The sequence below is a fragment of the Theropithecus gelada genome, chromosome 9 (genome assembly GCF_003255815.1).
Source record: "Theropithecus gelada isolate Dixy chromosome 9, Tgel_1.0, whole genome shotgun sequence".
In the NCBI taxonomy this organism is placed as follows: Eukaryota; Metazoa; Chordata; class Mammalia; order Primates; family Cercopithecidae; genus Theropithecus; species Theropithecus gelada.
In genome coordinates, this window is record NC_037677.1 from 31,470,217 (window position 1) to 31,491,891 (window position 21,675).

Genomic DNA, 21,675 nt, shown 5'->3' on the forward strand with positions numbered 1-21,675 from the left:
TGTGGAGAATAGATTGTTGGAGGATGAAGATTAAGATGGGGTGACCAGTTAGGAGGTTGCTGATATGGTTTGGCTTTGTCCCCACCCAAATCTCATCTGGAATTGTATTCCCCATAATCCCCACTTTCGAGGGAGGGACACAGTGGGAGGGGCCTGGATCGTGGGTGCAGTTTCCTCCATGTTGTTCTTGTGATAGTGAGTTTGTTATGAGAGCTGAAGGTTTTATAAGGGGTTCTTCCCTCTTTGCTCTCTTCTCTGTCCTGCCACCATGTGAAGAAGGTCCTTACTTCTCCTTCTGCCATAACTGTAAGTTTCCTGAGGTCTACCCAGTTCTGGGGAACAGTGAGTCAATTAAACATCTTTCCTTTATAAAGTATCCAGTCTTCAGTACTACTTTACAGCAGGGTGAGAATGGACTACTGCAGTTACTGTGGTAAGTTGGGAAGGAAATAACAGCCTGCACTAGGATTGAGATAGGTGGAAAAGAAAGAAAAGATTCCAGAGCTCTCAAGGAAGTAGCAATGATTGAACATGAGTGAATGGATCAGAAAGTAAAGAAGAGGGACAGGGACTATGTTTCTGGCTTGGAGAGTATAACAGTGTCATTTAATCTAACCGGTAAATGAGGAGTAGATGTAAGTAGTGGTGGGAGAGTGGAAGGGAGGAACAGAGAGAGGGAGGAACAGGACCACAAGGATGGAGCTCAGTCTTGCATAACCATGTTTACAGTGCCTGGAGAGTTTCCAAATAGAGATGTCTGGAAACTTTTGAATATGGGTCTAAAACTTGGAAGAAAGATCTGGGCTGGGATTTGGTAGCCATCAGCATATGTGCAGAAAAGTTAACTTCAATTTTTTCTAAGTCTATTTTTTTTTTTTTTTTTGCAGATTTTCTTTCTTTTGAGCATTCCTCAAATGTTATGTTGCCATTCACCAGCTTCTCTAGAGTTGAGGATGAACTCATGACCACTTGAAGGAATAGTAATATGGCAAGACATTGAATATGTCATATGTAGATGAGGACAAATAGGAAGAAAAAAATGGAGACACGAGAATGTGGTATTACAGAAGTGAAGTGAAAAGTGTTTTAGACAGTGGGATGGGGCCATGTCCAAGAGATGTGACCATGTGACCATCATGAGTGGTGTGTATCTTTAGTGGAGGATGATAACTCAGTAGGCTAGCACAAATTAATGGAAATATCTCTTAAGATGATGTAAATTCACCTGCTTAGATCTCATATATTCCTTCTGACCTTCATTTACTTAGGAAATCTGCCAGCAACCAAGGCATTTCCACAGTGCAAATCAATTCAGTAGGACTTGATCACCCTTCATGAAACAGGTTCTTATCATGCAAAGCAAAGGACTTAACCCTAACCCACAGTTAAGCACCTCCACATATAACATCCCATGAAGGCCAGACCTAAAGAACCAGCCAGACCTTGCCCTTCTTTATTCCAAAATACTTTGAGTACACATGACAATTTGTCAATCAACAGACTCTTCAATTTATGAATTAATTTTGCTCAATGCATTTCAGGTTGAGTGTTTTCTAGTGAGCTAGGAGATAACATATAATTAAATTTTATAAGTCTTTCTAGAAAAAGGTGAGAGAGAAATTAATTTTAAGGCATTTGTCACATTAAATATGTATTATTAAATTAAAACATACTTATGACAACATATCTAATGATGTAAAAGGTAAAATCCTGCCTGTTCCTCTATAATCTCATTTTCATGTATATATTGGTAAAGTCTTTTAGACCTCTACTCATGCAAACACCAATATAAATGCAAACACATGTAGAATAAATGCAATCATACTATCTACATTGCTCTATGTCTTAATTTTTATATAACATATTCTCAGAATATAAACCTCCTTCTACATCAGTCTATACAAATCTAGCCTTTTCTCTTTAATGCCTATATGCTATTTCCTACTATAGGTGGTATACCATTTATTTATTCCTATTGTCAGATAATCCTGTTATGTCAAACACATTTTAATGTTCTAGAAACTCATACATTTCCACCACTAGACTAGACTTTTCTGAGAACAGAGATGAAAGGTTCAATTCCTCTCTACATTTCTAACTTTCAGAATAGCCTTGGGCAAAGAGCAGGGACTCAGTAATTGCTTCATGAATGAACAGTTAGATGATGACCATTACAGCCCTACATAACTCAATACGCTTTACAAGAGCTTTCTTTAAAACAATGAAGGCATTCTTCTAAAAGGGACTGCTCTTTTTCAGCGTTGGAGAAGTTGTGCTCAGATGCAGAGGGAGGTGGGAATAAATCACAATTAAAACAGTACACATTTACTTGAGTATTTACTATGTGCCAAGTGTTTTCATAGTTTAACACATTTAATAATCATAGAAAACTTAAGAGTAAGACTCTATTATTATCCTTGTTTCATAGAAAGGGAAGTTGAGGCACGGAGTGATGGAGTGACATGCAAGAGCTTCTCCAGTGTGCAAAGGCTGGGCCCCTGCCCAGAAGTGTCATTCGCACATGAAGCTGCCTCTCCAATGGGAAGAAAAAGTGGTAAGTGTTAACTAGGGACATGCTGGGAGGTGCTAAGGCAACCAGAGGGGCCCATGCCCCTGAACATGCACCAACAAGCTCATTCTCTACACATGCCCAGAGGTTGCCAACCACCAACTTAATTTCATTTTCCCGCCTCTGTGCTCCTTAATGTTTATATGAAAGTTTACCTTACTTTCTTTTTTATTTTATTTTATTATTTTATTTCTGAGACGGAGTCTCACTCTGTCACCCAGGCTGGAGTGTAGTGGTGTGATCTCGGCTCACTGTAACCTCCACCTCCTGGGTTCAAGTGATTCTCATGCCTCAGCCTCCTGAGTAACTGGGATTACAGGCGCCCCCCACCACACCTGGCTAATTTTTGTATGTTTAGTAGAGATGGGTTTTCACCAAGGTGGCCAGGCTGGTCTTGAAATCCTGACTTCAAGTGATCCACCCACCTTGGCTTCCCAAAGTGCTGGGATTACAGGAGTGAGCCATCGCACCCGGCCTCTTATTTTCTTTTAATAAAATGTCATTATGTAGTGAGGTTTATAATTAAAGCAAAATTTAAAGCTCTGAAAAAATTAAGGATTTTAACATGGCCAATATTAAAAGCTATTATTAACAAAAACACATGCAGTTCCAAATATGGAAAGTTAGCAATTTCTTCCAAAATACACATGTGAACTTGACATTCAAAGATACAGAGGTCTTAAAAGCCAAATATCACCCTTAAAGGACATCTTAAGACATATCTGGAAAAGCTCTGAGTGATTTAAGGAGACAGATATATACACACACACACACATATATATGTACACACACACACATATATACACACATAGTATATATACACACATATATACTCATGTGCCTTTAAAAATCATTTACTGTGAAAATATATTTCCCAAGGCATATATAAGTGTATAGCTCATACTTATTTTATTTATTTATTTAGAGATGGAGTCTTGCTCTGTCTCCCAGGCTGGAGTGCAGTGGCACGATCTTGGTTCACTGCAGCCTCCACCTCTGGGGTTCCAGTGATTCTCCCACCTCAGCCTCCCAAGTAGCTGGGATTACAGGTGTGCACCACCACACACAGCTAAGTTTTTGTATTTTTAGTAGAGATGAGGTTTCACCCTGTTGTCCAGGCTGATCCTGAACTCCTGAACTCAAGTTATCTGCTCATCTTGGCCTCCCAAAGTGCTGGGATTACAGGCGTGGGCCACCGTGCCCAGCCTGCTCATGCTTATTTTAACTAGTGGGACAATTCTGATCACTTGTGAAAAGTATGAATTGTGAGTGAAAAACCACAATTTAAAAAAAAAGTATACTACCTATATTCTGCTAACCAGAAATCTCTGTGAACTGGCACTTCAGCACTTCTCTAGCCCAGTGATAATTGATTTTTATATCAAAAGCACTACAACATTTTCATGTTAATTAAATTTAATTATAATCCCATTATTTAAACTTGGAAAGACATTCCAAACAAGATGAACAAAGCACTATACATGGAATAAGAGTCAATTTCAGCTTGAATCTCAGTTTGACCATCCTCAGACTCTGTGGCCTTTGACAGTACAGTTTATTTCCCTGATGTGAAAATATCTTATCCATAAAATGAAGATATCATCACTTCCTTTGCCTATCCCTAATGATTGCTTTAATGTCAAATGAAATAGTGGGCATAAAAGTATTTTGTAAACTTTGAAGGACTACGTGAATGTGCACTAGGTAATTGTAACAATCAGAATTTAACTAGAGTACCGAAGCTTAAGTTATGGTATATATACAAATGCAAAGTCACTTGGTGACATTTAAATGCTCTAAAAGCTCAAAGGTGATCACACCCTATGGAAAGTGTGGATCTTATAAGAGATTAGTGACATGTGGACTACGTTACCTTCCAGCATCTAGTCATTTATTAAAGCTTTTCAAGACTATTAGCAGTTAGCAACTAACACAGGCAGCAACCAAGTAGACAGCAAATTCCCCTGCTTCATGATCTCCTGTCACAGTAACTACTCATTTTTGAAAAATGACTACATATCAGGCCAGAAGTAAGTGCACACAAACATTATTTCATCTTAGCTCTCACAACAAACTTTTGAAATTGTACTATTATCCTGATTATATGGATGAGAAAACTGAGGCTCAAAGAAAGAAAAGAACCCCACTATCACATGGTAAGTAAATGATTATTTCAAAATTCAAACCCAGGCTAAGTCTGATTCCATTTGTATATATCTCTGTCTATAACATTTGTCTTTAATGATTTTGTTATGCTAATTACCAGATGCTTTTCTCCTTGCCAGTTCTTTTCTGAAGGATAATGCCTCAAAAGACAGATAACCTAAGACAAAAAGAAGCAAGATACTGGAACAGGTACTTCACAAAAGAAGATAGCTAAATGGGCAGGTGCGGTGACTCACTCCTATAATCCCAGCACTTTGGGAAGCTGAGGTGGGCGGATCACAAGTTCAGGAGTTCAAGACCAGCCTGGCCAATATGGCGAAACCCCGTCTCTACTAAAAATACAAAAATTAGCTGGGCGTGTTGATGGGCACTTGTAGTCCCAGCTACTCAGGAGGCTGAGGCAGGAGAATTGCTTGAACTCGGGAGGTGGAGGTTGCAGTGAGCGGAGATTGCACCACTACACTTCAGCCTGGCGACAGAGTGAGACTCCATCTCACACACACAAAAAAAGAAGATAGCCAAATGATCAATAAATATATGAAAACACGCTTGACTTCATTAGTTATCAGGGAAATGCACAGCAAAGCCATAATGGGATACTCTGACATACCAGACAGGCTAAAATGCAAATGACAATACTAGGTGTAGGGGGGAGGCACGCAGGTGGGAGTGAACATTGATCTGATGTTTCAGATCAACTGAGAGTATCAACTGGTTTCAGAAAGCTGCTGACCAGCATCTACTTAAGAACAATGTATTTATACTGTACCCTATGACTTGGCAATTTCATTCCTTGATTCACATCCAAAAGAAATGCATACATAAACATTCACAATATGGCATGTCCCAACTGTTTATAACAGCACTATTTATGATAGCCCCAAACTGGAGACTACCCAAATGCCCATCAACAGTAGCATGGATCACTAAGTCGTCATAGAGCCACACAATGGAATACTGTATAGCCATGAGCACAAGAAACTGCAGGTTCAACTATGTGCAGCCACGTGGCTTAACATCATGATACATATGATACAATAGTGAGCAACACAAGCTGAATGAGAGGAGAGTACATGCTGTTTGAGTTCGTTTGAATAACATTCAGAAACAGGAAAAACCAATCCACCATGTTAGAAGTCTGTTTAGTGGGTACCCTGGGGGAGGTGGGAGACAGCTGGAACTGGAAGGGAGGAGAAGGTCACTCACAATGCTTGGTTTCTCGATTTGAGCGTTGGTTACACAGGCATGTTCACTTTGAGAACATTCTTCAAGCTCAACACTTACAATTTCTGCACCTACTTTTCTGCATGTATGTTATACTTCAGTAATAATACATTTTAAAATTACTAAAAGGATATAATTGGATTGTTTGGAACACAAAGGATAAACGCTTGACGGGATGGAGACGCATTTTTCCATGATGGGATTATTACGTGTTGCATACCTGTATCCAAACATCTCATGTACCCCATAAATATACACACCTATTATGTACCCACAACAATTAAAACATTTTTTCAAAAAGCTTACCAAAAAGAGTTAGTATCTCTGCTCTCCAAAGCCTGCAAATGTCAATACTTCGGAAGTGTTTCACAGAAATGCACACAGAGCTTACCATGTTTATATATCCTTTTAAATTTAAGAGTATTTATTCAGCTCACAGATTTTCATGTCCTTAAAGAAATAGCAAGACAGTTTAGGTAAACACAGGAATTACTTCTGAGCTGTGAGGCTGAGTTCTAAAAGAATGATGGTTAGGAGTAAACAAAAGAATGAAGACTAGATATTGAACATCAATAATAATGTCAAGAATAAAAGCCTTATGCATTGAGTCTTAAAGAGCAAGACAGGGCTACATCCTACAGCCTACTTCTGCGAGCCCAGTGCTCAGAGAAGTTTTGAATCTGAAGGTAACGTTAAACAAGTGAGGGGAGGGAACCTAATAAAAGCAACAGCTTAGAAAGGTAAAAACCTAGAAATAAAGAACTATGGCATATGCATATAACTTTCTTTGAAACCCACATAACTTTCATATTCTTTCTGAGAGACAATGTTTGAGTAGGAGGAATTCTTAAGAAAGCTGTCATACTAAAAAGAAAAAGTATAAGAACTAGTGAAAGATTAAGATACACACACAGATGCAAATTTGTCAATTGATTTATATTGTATCTAAAATATATTCTCTATATAATTAGATCTAACAGATATATGCATACATGTATGTATATACATATTGGCATTTAGTTCCAGTATTATCAGAATTGTGATTCCCTGAAATTGACAACAGATTTGAGAAAGGACACCAGGACAGCCCAGCCAGTGTGGTGAGGTCCTAACCACTAGCACCACATAGGGTTCTGGCTGCCCTTTGTATTCAATGAGCAGCCTCTAGACTCATCTGCTTTGCAGACAAATCTAAAGTCTCCATCACAGATAGATGCACAGTGGGTTCTTTTCCTCCAAGGAAAAAAATAGGTTTCAGATTTAACCTATCTTCCACTCCGGGTTGGCCATCTGTAAAGAAAACTGCAATCCATAAAGTGTCAAAGAAGAGAGGTTAAAACAGCAGCACGTGGGTTAGAGGTAAAAGGCTTCCCAAGAGAGAAATGCTCTAAAGTACAGGAAAATGTATTTCTAGTGACCAAGGTTATGCATGTCTTTTACCTTTAAAATACATTTGTGCTCTACATATTGTGGTGCTTTATTCAAAATACAGGGTAAAAATATTTGAGAATGAGCAGATGAACCAAGTCTCTGTATCTTTCAATCAAGACTTCAAAAATCCAGATTATGCTGTCTCTTCTTTCTATTTATTTACACGTTCGATGTAAGAAGAAGAACTAAAATAAGTAGGGTAAAAATTTGTTGCTTTGTTGGAGGCCTTATTTCAGAATTTCTGTATTCAATAGGCACACATAACCATGGATTTCTTCTAATTCATTATACGAGAATAAACAGAAACACAGAAAGCTAAGAAATTCTCACTCTTCATTATTCTCGTAACTATGGATTTTTAAATTAAAATTTTTTTTGTTTTTAACTTACGGTTTTCTTTAGGCGGCTAATCTTATACTCTAAAAAGTTTGTAACACTTATTCCCAAATCTTATTAAAAAAGCAATTAATTTTTTGATTGGATGAAAACCATCTATCCCTGCAGATGTCGTCTTTAGAAATCTTGGCTGGCTACCTCACTACTCCATTGATTTCTGATATGTCAACTGTTGCATTCAAAAGACAAATGGCACCAAATATGTAACAATTACAAAAACCTTTAAATGAAAGGGGTTTTTCAGGCTTTTACTTATTTAATCGAATTGATCACTCTCTTTAAGATTCGACAGTATAGTTATCTCTTCCCTGCCCTCCCACCCTGCCCCCTCACCGTTTCCAACTTTATTATTGAGATCATATCAGATTTTGACCTTGTTTGTCCTATAAGTCTCACATATATCTCTTTCTGTGGCCAATTTTCCAAGGTCACAGGTTTCTTTACCTTCAACACTTTAAGTATTGATTAGCTTGCTTTGTCAATTTTCTATTTGTTTTGCAGTCAGGAATGTCAAACCAGTGTTAAGCAATTCAGCACTGCAGTTTGCCCAGCCTGCATAAACCTCCTGTTCCCTTTTGCATCCCTCCCTGAAAATAGAGTAGCTGCACGCAAAAGGAGTATGAAAATCAAGCCAGCGCTTGCTCGGAGCTGGTCGGCTAGTGTACGGCACAGCATATTTCAATTAGCATCCAATCAAGTTAAGTAGTGATACTTCAATATTTGTGTGAGCCTGCCTTGTAGAATTTAATACTCAGACAGCCATTTTGCAAAACACAGCAGGGCCATGAAATAAGGGCTATTTCAGTGAAAGAGTCACAGGATGATAAAGCTGTTGCAACAGCTGTGTCATCCATCCAGTGATTATTATCTACTATTTTTCTGAAGCTGCTCAAAATAGGATTTAGTGTTAGCCTCTGTGCCTATCTATAATTTGTCAAACTCCGTGGTATTTCTGCCCCCCACCATCCCATCATTCAAATATGAAAACAGGACTACTGTAGGTAAAAGAGAGTATCAACTGGTTTGAATGAGACAGATCTCTGAGACAATGGACTTCTCAAACCAATCCCTGTGCAAGTTATTTCCAACCTTATCAAAGTCACAAGGCACAAAAGATAGATAAAAACATCTCTGGGAAAAAATAAATATGTCAGAATCTCCTACACCTCAGATTCCTTGAAAACTCATGGTACGAGATGATCGACTGTCTGGTTGGTTCAGCACAGGGAATAAAAACAGCTGAAAGAGGCAACATGCACCAGACAGACACGAACAGTATTTTCAGCTCCCAGCTGCAATTCTACAGCAATAGAAACTTACATAGGACACCCGTACTCGCCGGCGATGCACCAGCCCGCAGCACTGCATGAAGAGGGGGCAGAACGCAGTCAGCGTGTGGCTTCACCAAGCTGCACTGTGCCTTGTCTTCTCGTCACAGCCTCGGTCCATTTCTTCCCACCTTCTACTCCCAGGTAAGAGGCATGAGCAAATCGCTTAGCTTCTGCCTCCTAGGTAGTTTCTAAAAAAGCCACCGTTCCTGCAGGCATGCCAAAACTTTGTTCTCCCCTGTTTTGTCTTTTTTTGGGGGGTGGGGGGCGTAATTTGAGATCTTCTTCAAGGGGGTTTCCTATTTGCAAAAATCTACAAGAAGTAGCATTAATTTTCCAGAAGTAAGTATTGCTAACACAGAGTTAGGACTGTCCAGATCATCAGAGTTTCTTGGTGACGCTTTTACAGTAGCCATTCTCAACTCGGGAGATTTTCAAACATCTGAGAATCTTGCATTTCACGACCCTGCAGTATTCTGCTTTTAAAAAGGAGGAGGCCTACTCCTGCTGCTGTTTATGTGACTGCTTCTTAGCACGCTGCTGCTCCTGCTTCCGCGGCTGCTCAGCTATGATTGCCTTCTTCACAATGCACAGGCTGACAGCAGCATCCTGGATTCACTGTTACCTCTGTAACGTTTTGGGCATATCTGATTTGCTACTTCTCCCTCCTCCCCTGACCCTGAAAAATGACTGAGTCTAGACTCGAATTCACTGTGGATTCCTAGGACTACAGAAACATCCTCCAAACCATCAGATGCTTTGTCCTGCAGTAGGTATTTCACATGAATTGTAAGGAGGATAGCCAGAGTGGCCTCAGGACCTGACTCGCTCAAGCACTGCGGCGCACGGCTGTTTGGTGCTCACTGACAAATATTCATTTTCTGGGTTAAAGCATGTTAAATAAACGTAACTCTGGAAGGCGAATTTGATCCGACTCAGACCTCATTAATTCATTAGATCACATACTACCTATGATTTAGATATAATAAACTACATAAGGCTGCCTTCCAAGTGTGAGAGCTCCCAAGTCAATATTCTTTGTAAGCTATTATTTAGATCTTTCCCTAAAGACCCAGTTTTCAGGGGCTGAGTTGATCCTAATATTCTCCCTAAAGACCTTGTGCATGTCACATATAAAAAGATGAATCATTAAGACATGTGGAGATTCAGCTGTTCATTTGTATGATATCAGACATTCTAATACACAATGATTCATAAAACACTTTAGTGTGTCATAGATATTGATCCAAATTTGCCCCCATGCCCAAGTCATTCCATATTCTGCTGAGACCTAAGAAGGTATGTTAATGATTTCATGTCACAGATTAACCACCACTACGTTCTTTAGGTTCCTGGAAAAATAAAAGACAATTAATTCTTAACAATTTACCAGTATTTTCTCAAGGCTGTTTTGAGATAGGGTCTCACTCTACTGCCCAAGCTGAAGTGCAGTGGTACAATCATGGCTCGCTGCAGCCTTGAACTCTTGACTGCCTTGCTCAGGCAATCCTCCCACCTCAGACTCCCAAGTAGCTAGGGTTGTAGGTGCATGCCACCAACCTGGTTAGTTTTTTTGTTTGTTTGTTTGTTTTTTTTTTGGAGACAGAGTCTCACTCTGTCACCCAGACTGGAGTGGAGTAGCACAACCTCAGCTCACTGCAACCTCCACCTCCAGGGTTCAAGCAATTCTCGTGCCTCAGCCTCCTGAGTAGCTGGGACTGTAGGTGTGCACCACCATGCCTGGCTACTTTTTGTCTTTTTTTTTTTTTTTTTTTTTTGGTACAGATGGAGTTTCACCATGTTGGCCAGTTGGCCAGGCTGGTCTTGAACTCTTAGACTCAAGTGATATGCCCATCTTGGCCTCCCAAAGTGTTGAGATTACAGGTGTAAGCCATAGTGCCCAGCCTAATTTTTAAACATTTTTTATAGAGACAGGGGTCTCACTTTGTTGCCCAGACTGGTCTCAAACTCCTGGCTTCAGACCATTCTCCTGCTCCAGCCTCCTGAAGTGCTAGGATTACAAGTGTGAGACACCATGCCTGGCCTTAAAATCTATGATTTAAAGCAACAGTTTTATATTGTTATTAATAGTCTAAGAGGTTGATAGAGCTGAAAAAAAATTCTGCCTTAATCTCCTTATTTAACTGATAAACCAGGTCCCAAAATGATTCCATGTTCTGTTTATCAGTAATATAAGCAATAGCATAATTTAAACCCTGTAGCTTATACAATCTACATAGTCTGTGAAAATTCTATGGTCTTATCATATACCAGTCAATCCTTTGTGGATTTGAAGGTCCAAAAGGAAAATAACAGATAGTCTATAGATAGACAGTAAGGACACTTTAGTGATTAAATCAGAAACCTAGAGTAAAACAAAATTTCTGAATTACACTGCAAATTGGCTCTTGAAGTAAATCCTGGAAAAAAAAAATCCCTCACCATTTTCTGAACCATACATGATATATTTCTAGTAGGTAGGATTTCAATTTGATTTTTTAAAGAAACTTTAGTGAGAAGAACGCTAAGTAATATAAAAGAACACATAATTCAAATTCAAGTTTTTTCTTTTTTTTTTCCTTTCTTTTTTTTTTTGTTTTTGACACAGAGTTTCGCTCTTGTCGCCCAGGCTGGAGTGCAGTGGCGGGATCTCGGCTCACTGCAACCTCCACTTCCCAGGTTCAAGTGATTCTCCTGCCTCAGGCTCCCGAGTAGCTGGGATTACAGGTGCCCGCTACCAGCCTGGCTAATTTTTTGTATTTTTAGTAGAGATGGGGTTTCACCACGGTAGGCAGGCTGGTCTCGAACTCCAGACCTTGTGATCTGCCCGCCTCAGCCTCCCAAACTGCTGGGATTACAGGAGTGAGCCACCATGCCTCAAGTTTTTTCTTAAGACCCCTTCATCACCTCCATCACCACACTTTTACTAGAATAACTGAATAAAGAATAAAAATTCAGCTTAAAGTTAGAATAGGATGAAAACACTGGGGAAATGATCTATCTCTTCTATGATTCTGAATTTGATTTGGAATTCACTTAACTTTTTATTAACTATGATATTTTTATATACAATATAAGAGAGATTCCCCCGTTCATTAGAGATTCCACCCACCTTGTCATTCAAGAATCCACAAAAGGATTCCAAGCACTAACTAATTTGATTCGGCAAACATTTATAGAGCACCTTCTGTTTGCTCAGTGCTGTGCTACGGTGCTGGGGATATGAAATGAATAAAATACAATCCATGTATTCCTCTAGGCACTTATAACAACTGAGGAGGCTGGGTGCGGTGGCTCACGCCTATAATCCCAGCACTTTGGGAGGCCCAGGTGGGCAGATCACCTCAGGTCAGAAGTTTGAGACCAGCCGGACCAGCATGACGAAACCTTGTCTCTACTACAAATACAAAAATCTGCTGGGCATGGTGGTGCATGCCTGTAATCCCAGCTACTCAGGAGGCTGAGGAAGAGAATCACTTGAACCTGAGAGGCAGAGGTTGCAGTGAGCCGAGATCACGCCACTGCACTCCAGCCTGGGTGACAGAGGGAGACTCTGTCTCAAAAAAACAGAGGAAAGAGAACACAGTATTTAAGAGCAAAGGGAACACCAAGGAAACAACTCCTAACCATCCCTGGAAGGAACAACAGAGCCTTCACAAAGATGAGGACATGGGCTAGCCTTGCAGAATGGATAGAATTGCATTCAGTGGAAAGTGGGCGGAGAAAGAATCCCAGGCAATGGGCAGAAAATGCAAAAGCACAGAAGATTACATACAGACTATACACAGAACAAATTGTGTTTCTATAGTGTATATGAAGAAGGGTATCTTCAGACAACAGGGATCTACCCCAAGTCCTCATTCCAAACTCAGTTCTCCCCCAGATTCAGTCTTTACCTATCTCTATATCCCTAGTACTCAGTGCAGTGACTGAAACATAGTAGGTATCACAAAGATTCATAGTTGTCCCCTCCTGACCCATTCTTTACTTCATTTACAGTAATAGAAATAGACACTGGCTGCTGGGCTAAGACTAATGTCCCAGCTTCTCTTGCAACGTGGATGGCCACAGGACTAGATTCTGGTCAATGGGCAGATGCAGAAATGGCATGTGCCAATACCCAAGTCATGTGTCATTGCTGAGAGCTGGGACAGCCATTTATAATGAGAAGAAAGCTGCACATTCAGGAGAACAGAGCGACAAGACAGACCCAAATCCCTAGGACAGGGGAGCTGCAATATTGGCCCAATAGTGCTTACATTTGGACTGCACCAAGAAAGAGACATAACTCCTATATTGGCACTTTTGCTCTGATTTCAATTATAGATCCTAAACTTGTACTATTATTGCTATTATTATTATTAATTTTTGAGACAGGGTCTCTGTCACCCAGGCTGGAGCGCATTGGTGCAATCTTAGCTAACTGTAGCCTCAACCTCCTAAGCTCACGGTGATCCTCCCACCTCAGCCTCCCAAGTAGTAGTTGGGACTACAGGCGTGTGCCAACATGCCCAGCTAATTTTTGTATTTTTTGTAGAAATGGGGTTTTGCCATGTTGCCCAGGCTGGTCTTAAATTCCTGAGCTCATGCAATCCACCCACCTTGGCCTCTCAAAGTGCTGGGATTAGAGGCCTGAGCCACCACACCTGGCCTAAACATGTATTTTAAAAGCACCTCAAAGTGCTTCTGGAATGAATGATGAATTCACAGATCCAAGCCTGTGGAGGAGGAGGGGGAGTGGAAGAGGGGAATAAGAAAAGGCAAGAGTGGAGAGGAAAATCAGGATCTCAGGCTGGGACTACCTGGGTCCCATCAAAAGAGTTTAGATGCAGAAAAGAGTTTAGAATTGAACTGGTAGTACATACAGAATTATTGAAACTTTTAAATGTGAAAATTTCTGTAGTTTTATTAGGAAGTAGAAAAAAAATTTCAGACTGTTGAGTCTGAAAATAACCTGGTCAATAGTTCAACTTCGGCAAGAAATTGAAAGGTTTTGAGCTTGTATACTTGTCTGTGATAACTGTTCATTTACTAAATAATCAAATAAAGTCAATAAAAACTAGTTGCTTGGCTCATGTAGCTAAATTACAAACCTAATGAACTGCTAAATTAGCTGTTTTGTTATAATATGAGATATTTTAAAAGCAAAATATTGAAAAGTGATACAAAGAGGCTCAATGACTAAAGTCAACAAATTAAAAATAATCAAAGATAAATGTAGATAATATTGATGGCAGATATATATTTTTTAATCCAAGGGATTTATTCCTGGAGAGTCATTTGAAAGTATGAGGATTACTGTTTCTTTACTATTCACTGTCCATGTTACTATTAGTTAGGAGTGGCAAGAACACAGTCAAAGTTAAACATCAGATGAAGTGCTTCCTCCAAGAAGAGAACTCTTTGATAATAGAAAATGAAAGACCTAAAGAAGCCTTCTGTGGCAGAACTGAAGGTTTTGTGTCAGAGTTGACTCTGCTGAAGTGTTTCTGGCTTTTCTGTGGCTGTGATTTCAGGAAAGAAGGGTCCCTCCTCCAACAGACACGTGCTCATATCCTCATTAGACTCTCCCTTCATAGTACGTCTGCAACCATGAAGAGCCTAGTGTCCTTAAGTTGACCGAAAACTCTTTTGCTAATTTCAGTAAAAACAAAAAAAAGGACCAACTGTCTCTATTCATCCATCCGGCCAACAATATCAACTGAGGGCTGCTCACCAAGCGCGTGTCTCTGCTGGGCACCAGTAGGATGACGACAAGTAAAACAACTAAGGTCCTTGCCTTCAAGGAGCTTAAAATCCAGGGGGCAAGGCAATTTGAATCCAATAATCACATAAGCATATAATTATAAGCTAATAAGATATTTGCATGAAAGTACAGAATACTATGAAAATGTAGAGCAGGTTGACATCTTCGAGAATTAGAAGGGTCAGAAAGGTGTCTCTGAGGCACTGCTACCTGAGCTGAGGTTGAAGGGTGCGAAGGAGTTAACTAAATGCAGGGGAGATAAGGCAGGAAGAAGGAAGGTATTATTTACAAAGGTCCTTGTGGTAGAAAGGAGAAGGCTGAGTTTAAGCAGTTGGAGAATAAAGCGAGAGAAAGAGAAGATGAGGTTAGGGAGGCAGGTGATACCAGGCAAGAACATGAGGACCATACTGGGGATCTTTTCTCTTTCTACAAAGAGCAGTGGGATTTCTTCCCCTCAAAAGGCGTGATCAGATTTGTACCATTTAAAATCCACTTTGGCAGTAGAGTTGAAGACAGATTGGAAGACAGCTAGAGAGAAGCCAGGGAGGCCAACTAGGAAGTAATTTTATCCAAGCAAAAGATGATGGTCTCGTGCTAAGGAGCTGAAGACAGGAGGTAAGGAAAATGAACGAATCTATTAGATATTGAGGAATTCAAGTAGGTAAGTGCAAATACAGAAAACAGAAAATGAAACCCAATGTAATACATACACATTCCCGTGTTCTCTCATTCCTGAACATTTCCATGCATTTCTGAAGTTCAGTCTTTGGTAATCCAATCTGTGATAAACCTTTATTTTCATGTCAGTGCCAGTTTGCTTCTATTTCTTGGTCCAGTCCTCATTTCTCTTCTTAGGGTCGTGAACAAAATCCTTATCTGGCTGCTTGCAGCTTCCACCGAATTCCACTTCTGTAGCCACCAAACTGCACACTCTATTTCATTCCAGCTTCTACAGAACTGAAAACCTTTCTCTAGTTTTCCTTTATTTCTCACCAAAGTGTCTGGGTTCTCTTTTGACCTGCTGGAATTTTTTTTTTTTTTTTTGGTTTTTGTTTTGTTTTGTTTTCCAGACCAATAACTATCATTTTTTTCTCGATAATGAGAGTGGCAACATTTGTTTATTTACCACCTACACGCAGATAGCAGGAGAAGTAAATAAGATAACGAAAAGCAATGTAATTAGGGAAGAAGTCATACTTTTGAAATTACTAGTAATCATGGAATGCACACTAAACCTCAATGATAAATTTAAAATATATTTTGTGTTATTGAGGTAGACGACACTTAGCACACTTAAGATTGTCAGAACAAGCTTGTGCAACCCTAATAAATCCCAGTTCTCTGATAGCTCAGTCGTACTTAAAGGAATACAATGTAGCAACGAAAACTTGAAAATCAAATGCCAATCTTTAATTGCATAGCTCAAAGGATGTAACACAGGATCCTATAACCCACAGCAACACTTCTCAAACATCCTTTTTCCTTTCCTCCTTGATTCTCTCATAATCAAAGCCATTTGAGGGCCTATACTTTCTAGCACAAACAAAAACATCAAAAATGGACTCTCCCAGGTACAGAGCTTCCTGACACTCTCTCTCCCTCAACCTACATCCTTCAGCTTTGTATGAGGTAAATTTGCTTAGTTTCTGTGCTTTTAAAAATTTTCTTTACATTTGCCCTATTGTACTCATCATTCAGATTCTAAACAAGAAAAGCCAGGAAACAAAAACCTGATTCCTTTTATTTTGTATCTTCAGTCAATTTTCTTCATGCCCAAACTTCAGGTTTCATGCTCCAGAGTGGAGGGCAATGATAGAACGTTATTAGATGGGGATGAAAGGAGAAGTGCTGAGTACAGAAAAGTAAAATTCTCTTTATTACAGGGAGTGGAGGAAATGAGGAGGGAGACGGGAAAAGGCGAGGCATATTCACGTCTTAAATTTTCCACACTCTCAGAGAATCCATTTGACCCGTTCATTTCATTCATTGTAGATCTAAGAAAATGCAACATGTATATAAGAAAGAAAATGGTAGCTCTTGGTGGCAAAAGACAAGAAAGGCTATTCATAGTGTAACATTTCATGAACAAATCTAGGATGATAATAGGATAAAATATTTCCCAGCAGCAATTTTGATTTCCTCTTTGTTTGGAAAGACCATGAAAGAGAAACATACTTTTCTCTGAAGCTGCCATAAAATACTCCTGATAGATTTTAGAATTCTATGATGTACCTAATAAACTGTATATATTTTTATTAAAATTCATACTTATCATAAATATTGCTGTGTACTCAGCCCCACCAGTATCTAACTTACCTTACTATGCAATTCATTTAAAAACTGGACAGTTTGTAACTTTTTAAAAACCCAAGGACTCAAGCAAAGAGGTAAAAAGAGTTGCACTGACTCCTGCTGAGTTCTAATCACTATTCTAAACACATCACGAGCTCATCCTCTGATTCTCGTGACAACTCCATGAGCCCTTCATCTCCATTCCATAAACGAAGAGATTGGGGCACTGTGAAGTCAGGTAAGTTGCTCAAGGCAATGGCAGAGTCAGGACTTCTATCCGGATGTTTGACTCTTGAACCCATGGCTTTAAACCTCTTCCTACCTTCTCTTTGAAAGGTGAAAATTAATTTTATAAGCTGACCTTGGAGGATCACATAATGGTTAATTAATTAACCAATCCAGTCATACAATAGACGCTTTTCCACCCGAGCCATCCTCTGTCTACCTTTCAGGGGTTCCCCTTCTAGCAGTTTCCCAAATCACCTTTCTGCAAAAACATTCCCACCTTACACTTTTTCCTTCGCCTTTCTTGCAAAGTGTGAAATTTTACCAATTGGAAAATTCATGTTGTGCCACAAGTATCTTCTTATAAAAATTAAACCTCTCTTAAATATAAGCTCTATGACAAATTATTTAAAACCGTATTTTACCTACCTATAGCTGCGTATCTATCTATTCCTCACCTTGTTTCAGAAATAATTAAAGGCAATTTACAAGGATAAATTTTAAAAGGACGTTTAAGTAACATAAAAGAGGGGTTAAAAAAAAAAAAAAGCAAAGCAAAGATGGCAATACAAAACGCAGAAACCAGGCTCGAAATGCATCCCATAATAATGGAAGTACTTCCTACTATGAGCCATAGATCTGGCTGTAAGCTTTCGAGCAGCCAACTCAAAAAGGGAAACTTGGTCGGTTATGTAATTTACCATCCATAAGCTTAAAATAAACCAAATGCTCAGAAGAACGACTCTGTTTGGCACTAACACCAGACACCAATTTCTCCTGGAGGCCCCATAAAAAGGAACATTGTGTAAACTTATGAACAGCATTCCTTCCGGTAAATGCCACAGTGGGTTCTGAAAAGCTGTTTCTTAGACTGACGGTCAGGGAAAGCTAAAGGTTTCCCACCATAGCAACATTCAGTAAAATAATCTGGACAGAGAGAAAGGAAAATAGGTTAGATAAGATAATTAACTCCTTATAGATTTGGCTTGAACCAAGAATAACAACAAAAACAAAGAAAAAAAACATGAACATTTATTTACTGATACAGGCACCCAGTGAGCATTATTCCTTTAATCCTCTTATCAATTATGAAGAAGACTATTACTCTTTCTCCCTGGGTGATATGGTTTGTCTCTGTGTCCCCACTCAAGTCTCATGTTGAATTGTAATTCCCCCAGGGGAGGGACCTGGTGGGAGGTGATTGGATCATGGGGGCAGATTTCCCACTTGCTGTTCTTGTGTTAGTGAGTTCTCACGAGATCTGATGGTTTAAAAGCATGTAGCACTTCCCTCTGTGCTCTGTCTCCCATTCCACCATGGTAAGATGTGGTTGCTTCGCCTTCACCCATCCGCCATGATTATAAGTTTCCTGATGTCTTCTCAGCCATGTCTCCTGTACAGCCTGTGGAACTGTAAGTCAATTAAACCTCTTTTCTTCCTAAGTTACCCAGTCTCAGGTAGTTCTTTACAGCAGTGTGAGAACGGATTAATACAGTGGGTTACAAATGAGGAAACAGACTTAAGAGTTGAGTCCAGGCATGGTGGCCCATGCCTGTAATTCCAGCCCTTTAGGAGGCTGAGGCGGGTGGATCACCTGGGGTCAAGAGTTCGAGACCAGCCTGGCCAACATGGTGAAACCCCATCTCTACTAAAAATACAAAAACTGGCTTGGCGTTGTGGCAGGCCCTTGAGACCCCAGCTACTCAGGAGGCTGAGGCAAGAGAATCACTTGAACCCAGGAGGTGGAGATTGCAGTGAGCTGAGATTATGCCATCGCATTCCATCCTGGGCAACAGAGTGAGACTCCATCTCAAAAAAAGGAAAAAGAAAAAAAAGAAGAAAGAGTTGAGAGACTTGCTTAAGGCTACGAAATTCATACGCAGCAGAAATAGGATTTGAACCCAGATTTGTTGAACTGTAAAAATCTAGCTCCCAATCAGAGTTTTAGACAGTGAATGGATTGTGTCTACTAAACAATCCCACTGAGTATTGTTTCTCATCAATGAGCGTCAGATAAATATTTGATGGCAATGACCTTAAGACTACTCAACACAGATGCATATGATTTACCAATAAAGCTGGAAGTAATAAAAGACGAAGACACTTAGGGGAAGACCGTTCACCTTAGCTTGCAGCTGTAGATAAAGAAAATGGCTTTTCCTCCGAACATCTAACTACCAATGAGAAGTTCCAGAGACTGGAGAAAAGAGGATGTAGGTAGCTCTGGTGCATGGACACTTCAGGAGTAAGACCAGACCTGGGAGGGAGGTGGAGGATAAACCTGCACAGTATTGGATATTTTGGGTGAGGACTTAAGAAAGTAGAGATGAGGAAATGGAAATGGAGGAAGTCAGAGATGGATCTTGTCTCATTCAAAAGCAATTTGCGTTGGTGTGGATTCTAATACTAGGCTGTATGGTGGTCGTAAGTATCTGGATATCCTAAATCTTAAATATTTAATTTTCCAAAAATAAAAGGCACCTGTCCATAGTCATAGGTGGCTTAGGCGCCCTCTACATTTAGAATAGACAACTTTCAAAAAAAGAGATAAAATTGAGGGTAGGCAGACCTCCTTGACCTCTTAGAAAGATGAATTTTGAGCAGAACAAAGTGAATAAAGTGAAGGACCCAGACAACATGGCAGAAGAAAAGTCCAGGCAAATGCCCTGAGGCAGGAACACACTTCACCCACAGAAAGGACAGTAAGAAGGTGCCTGTGGATGAAGCCCATTGAGCGGCTAGATCATGTAAGTTCACCAAGTTACAACAAGGACTGGATTTTCTTCTAATTGGGAGGAAAGCCATTGGAGGACTTTAAAAAGGACACCTAGCTTGATTTATATCTCAGAAGTAGCATTCTGCCTGCTGTGTGGAGACTGCCAAGGGCTAATGAGGAAACACAGAGATTATTTTTTAGACTATTGCAATAGTTCAGATCAGAGAGAAGGGCTTGGTCTAAGGTGTTCATGGGAGGACATCTTGAGAAGTGGTAGGATTTTGGATATATTTTAAAGTCCAGGGTGACAGAATTGACCTATAGATTGATGTCTTATTGGAGAGAAAGAAAGAATCCAAGACTGAGTCCAACTGGAAGCTGAAAGGGGGAGATGGGGCTGAGCAACCATTCACATGGTTGCTCCATTGCCTAAAAAGAAAAACATTTAGGGAGAAGCAGGCTCAGAGGAGAAAACGAAAAATACTTTGCAGGGATATTAATTTTGAGAAGTCTATAGGACATCAGTGTGGAGCAGTCAAGTAGGCAATTTTGTATGTAACCCCCGGGTCCAGAAGGGCAGTGTGAGTACAGAAATAAACTTGGAAGGTGGCATATAGATGGTCTTGAGAACCACGAGCTTTCGGGAAATTCCCTTGAGAAATTTCCCAAGAAAGAGGAGTTGACAACTGATTCCTGGAGCATCTCGCCCATTAGAGGTGACATCAAGTAAGATGAAGACTGAGAACCGATCATCAGATCTGGTCAGGTAGAGGCCACTGGTGATAGCACCTCAAGTGAAGTCATTGGAGGGACTGGGTCAAGAGTCTGAAATGAGTTCAATAAAGAGAGGGAGGTGAACAGTTAGTTATAGTGGGTGGACACACGTTTTTCAAGGAGATTTTCTTTAGCAGAGGGTAGAAATATTAAAACAAAGCTGCAAAGAGATGCAGGAATAAGGCATTTTTTTTTCTTGGAATAGGAGGTATTACAGGAAAGGAAAAACAAAATACTCTTCAACGGAGATCATAGATAATTGTAGGAACAAAGTCCTTGGTTGGGCCAAGGGGCTGGAACTCCACGTATGAGCGGAGTGGTTAGCTCAGATAGACTCTTAGTTGGTTCACCCACTGTTGAAGGAAGGAAGCAGAGGATTTGGGTGCCAGTGGGTGGATTTAATGGTAGCAGTAGTGGGAAGGTCTTTTTAGAGAGTTGCTATTTTCTCAGATAAAATTAGGAGAAAGATCATTAACCAAGAATGAGGAGAAGGGAGAAATTGTTGCAGATTTGAAGACAAGGAAGGTGTGAAAGAGACCTCTCAAGGGTAGGTGAGTGGACTGGTCAGGAAAACAGAATCAACAGGTAGAACTGAGTGCAGGTGGATATTTGTGGTCATGAACTTCCAGTAAAACAGTCCCCAGAGTGGTCTTTTTCCCCCACTATGTTTGTCTGCTGAAATTCAAGGGCAGAGTGAATGACAGTCAAGTTTAGCCTGATGTCAGATTTCCCAGGAGAATAAGACAGGGAGAGAGGAACAGAGAGTTGAGAATGTCTGCCTCCATCACGGGAACTCAGATAAGGAAGG

General features: G+C 40.0%; 1 protein-coding gene across 8 annotated transcripts in view; it reads right to left on the minus strand.

Moving 5' to 3' along the window:
* Window positions 1-21,675, minus strand: part of CACNB2 (calcium voltage-gated channel auxiliary subunit beta 2) — a 398,575-nt gene that overhangs the window by 270,051 nt on the left and 106,849 nt on the right. For 2 of the 8 annotated variants that reach the window (XM_025396969.1, XM_025396965.1), the window contains exon 1: window positions 9,107-9,980. The exons of the other annotated variants lie outside the window; for them this stretch is intronic. In XM_025396969.1, the coding sequence (XP_025252754.1) occupies window positions 9,107-9,154 (48 nt within the window). In that variant the 5' untranslated portion in view covers window positions 9,155-9,980. Of the gene's footprint in view, window positions 1-9,106; window positions 9,981-21,675 lie in introns of those variants that run through there. 8 annotated transcript variants of the gene reach the window in all.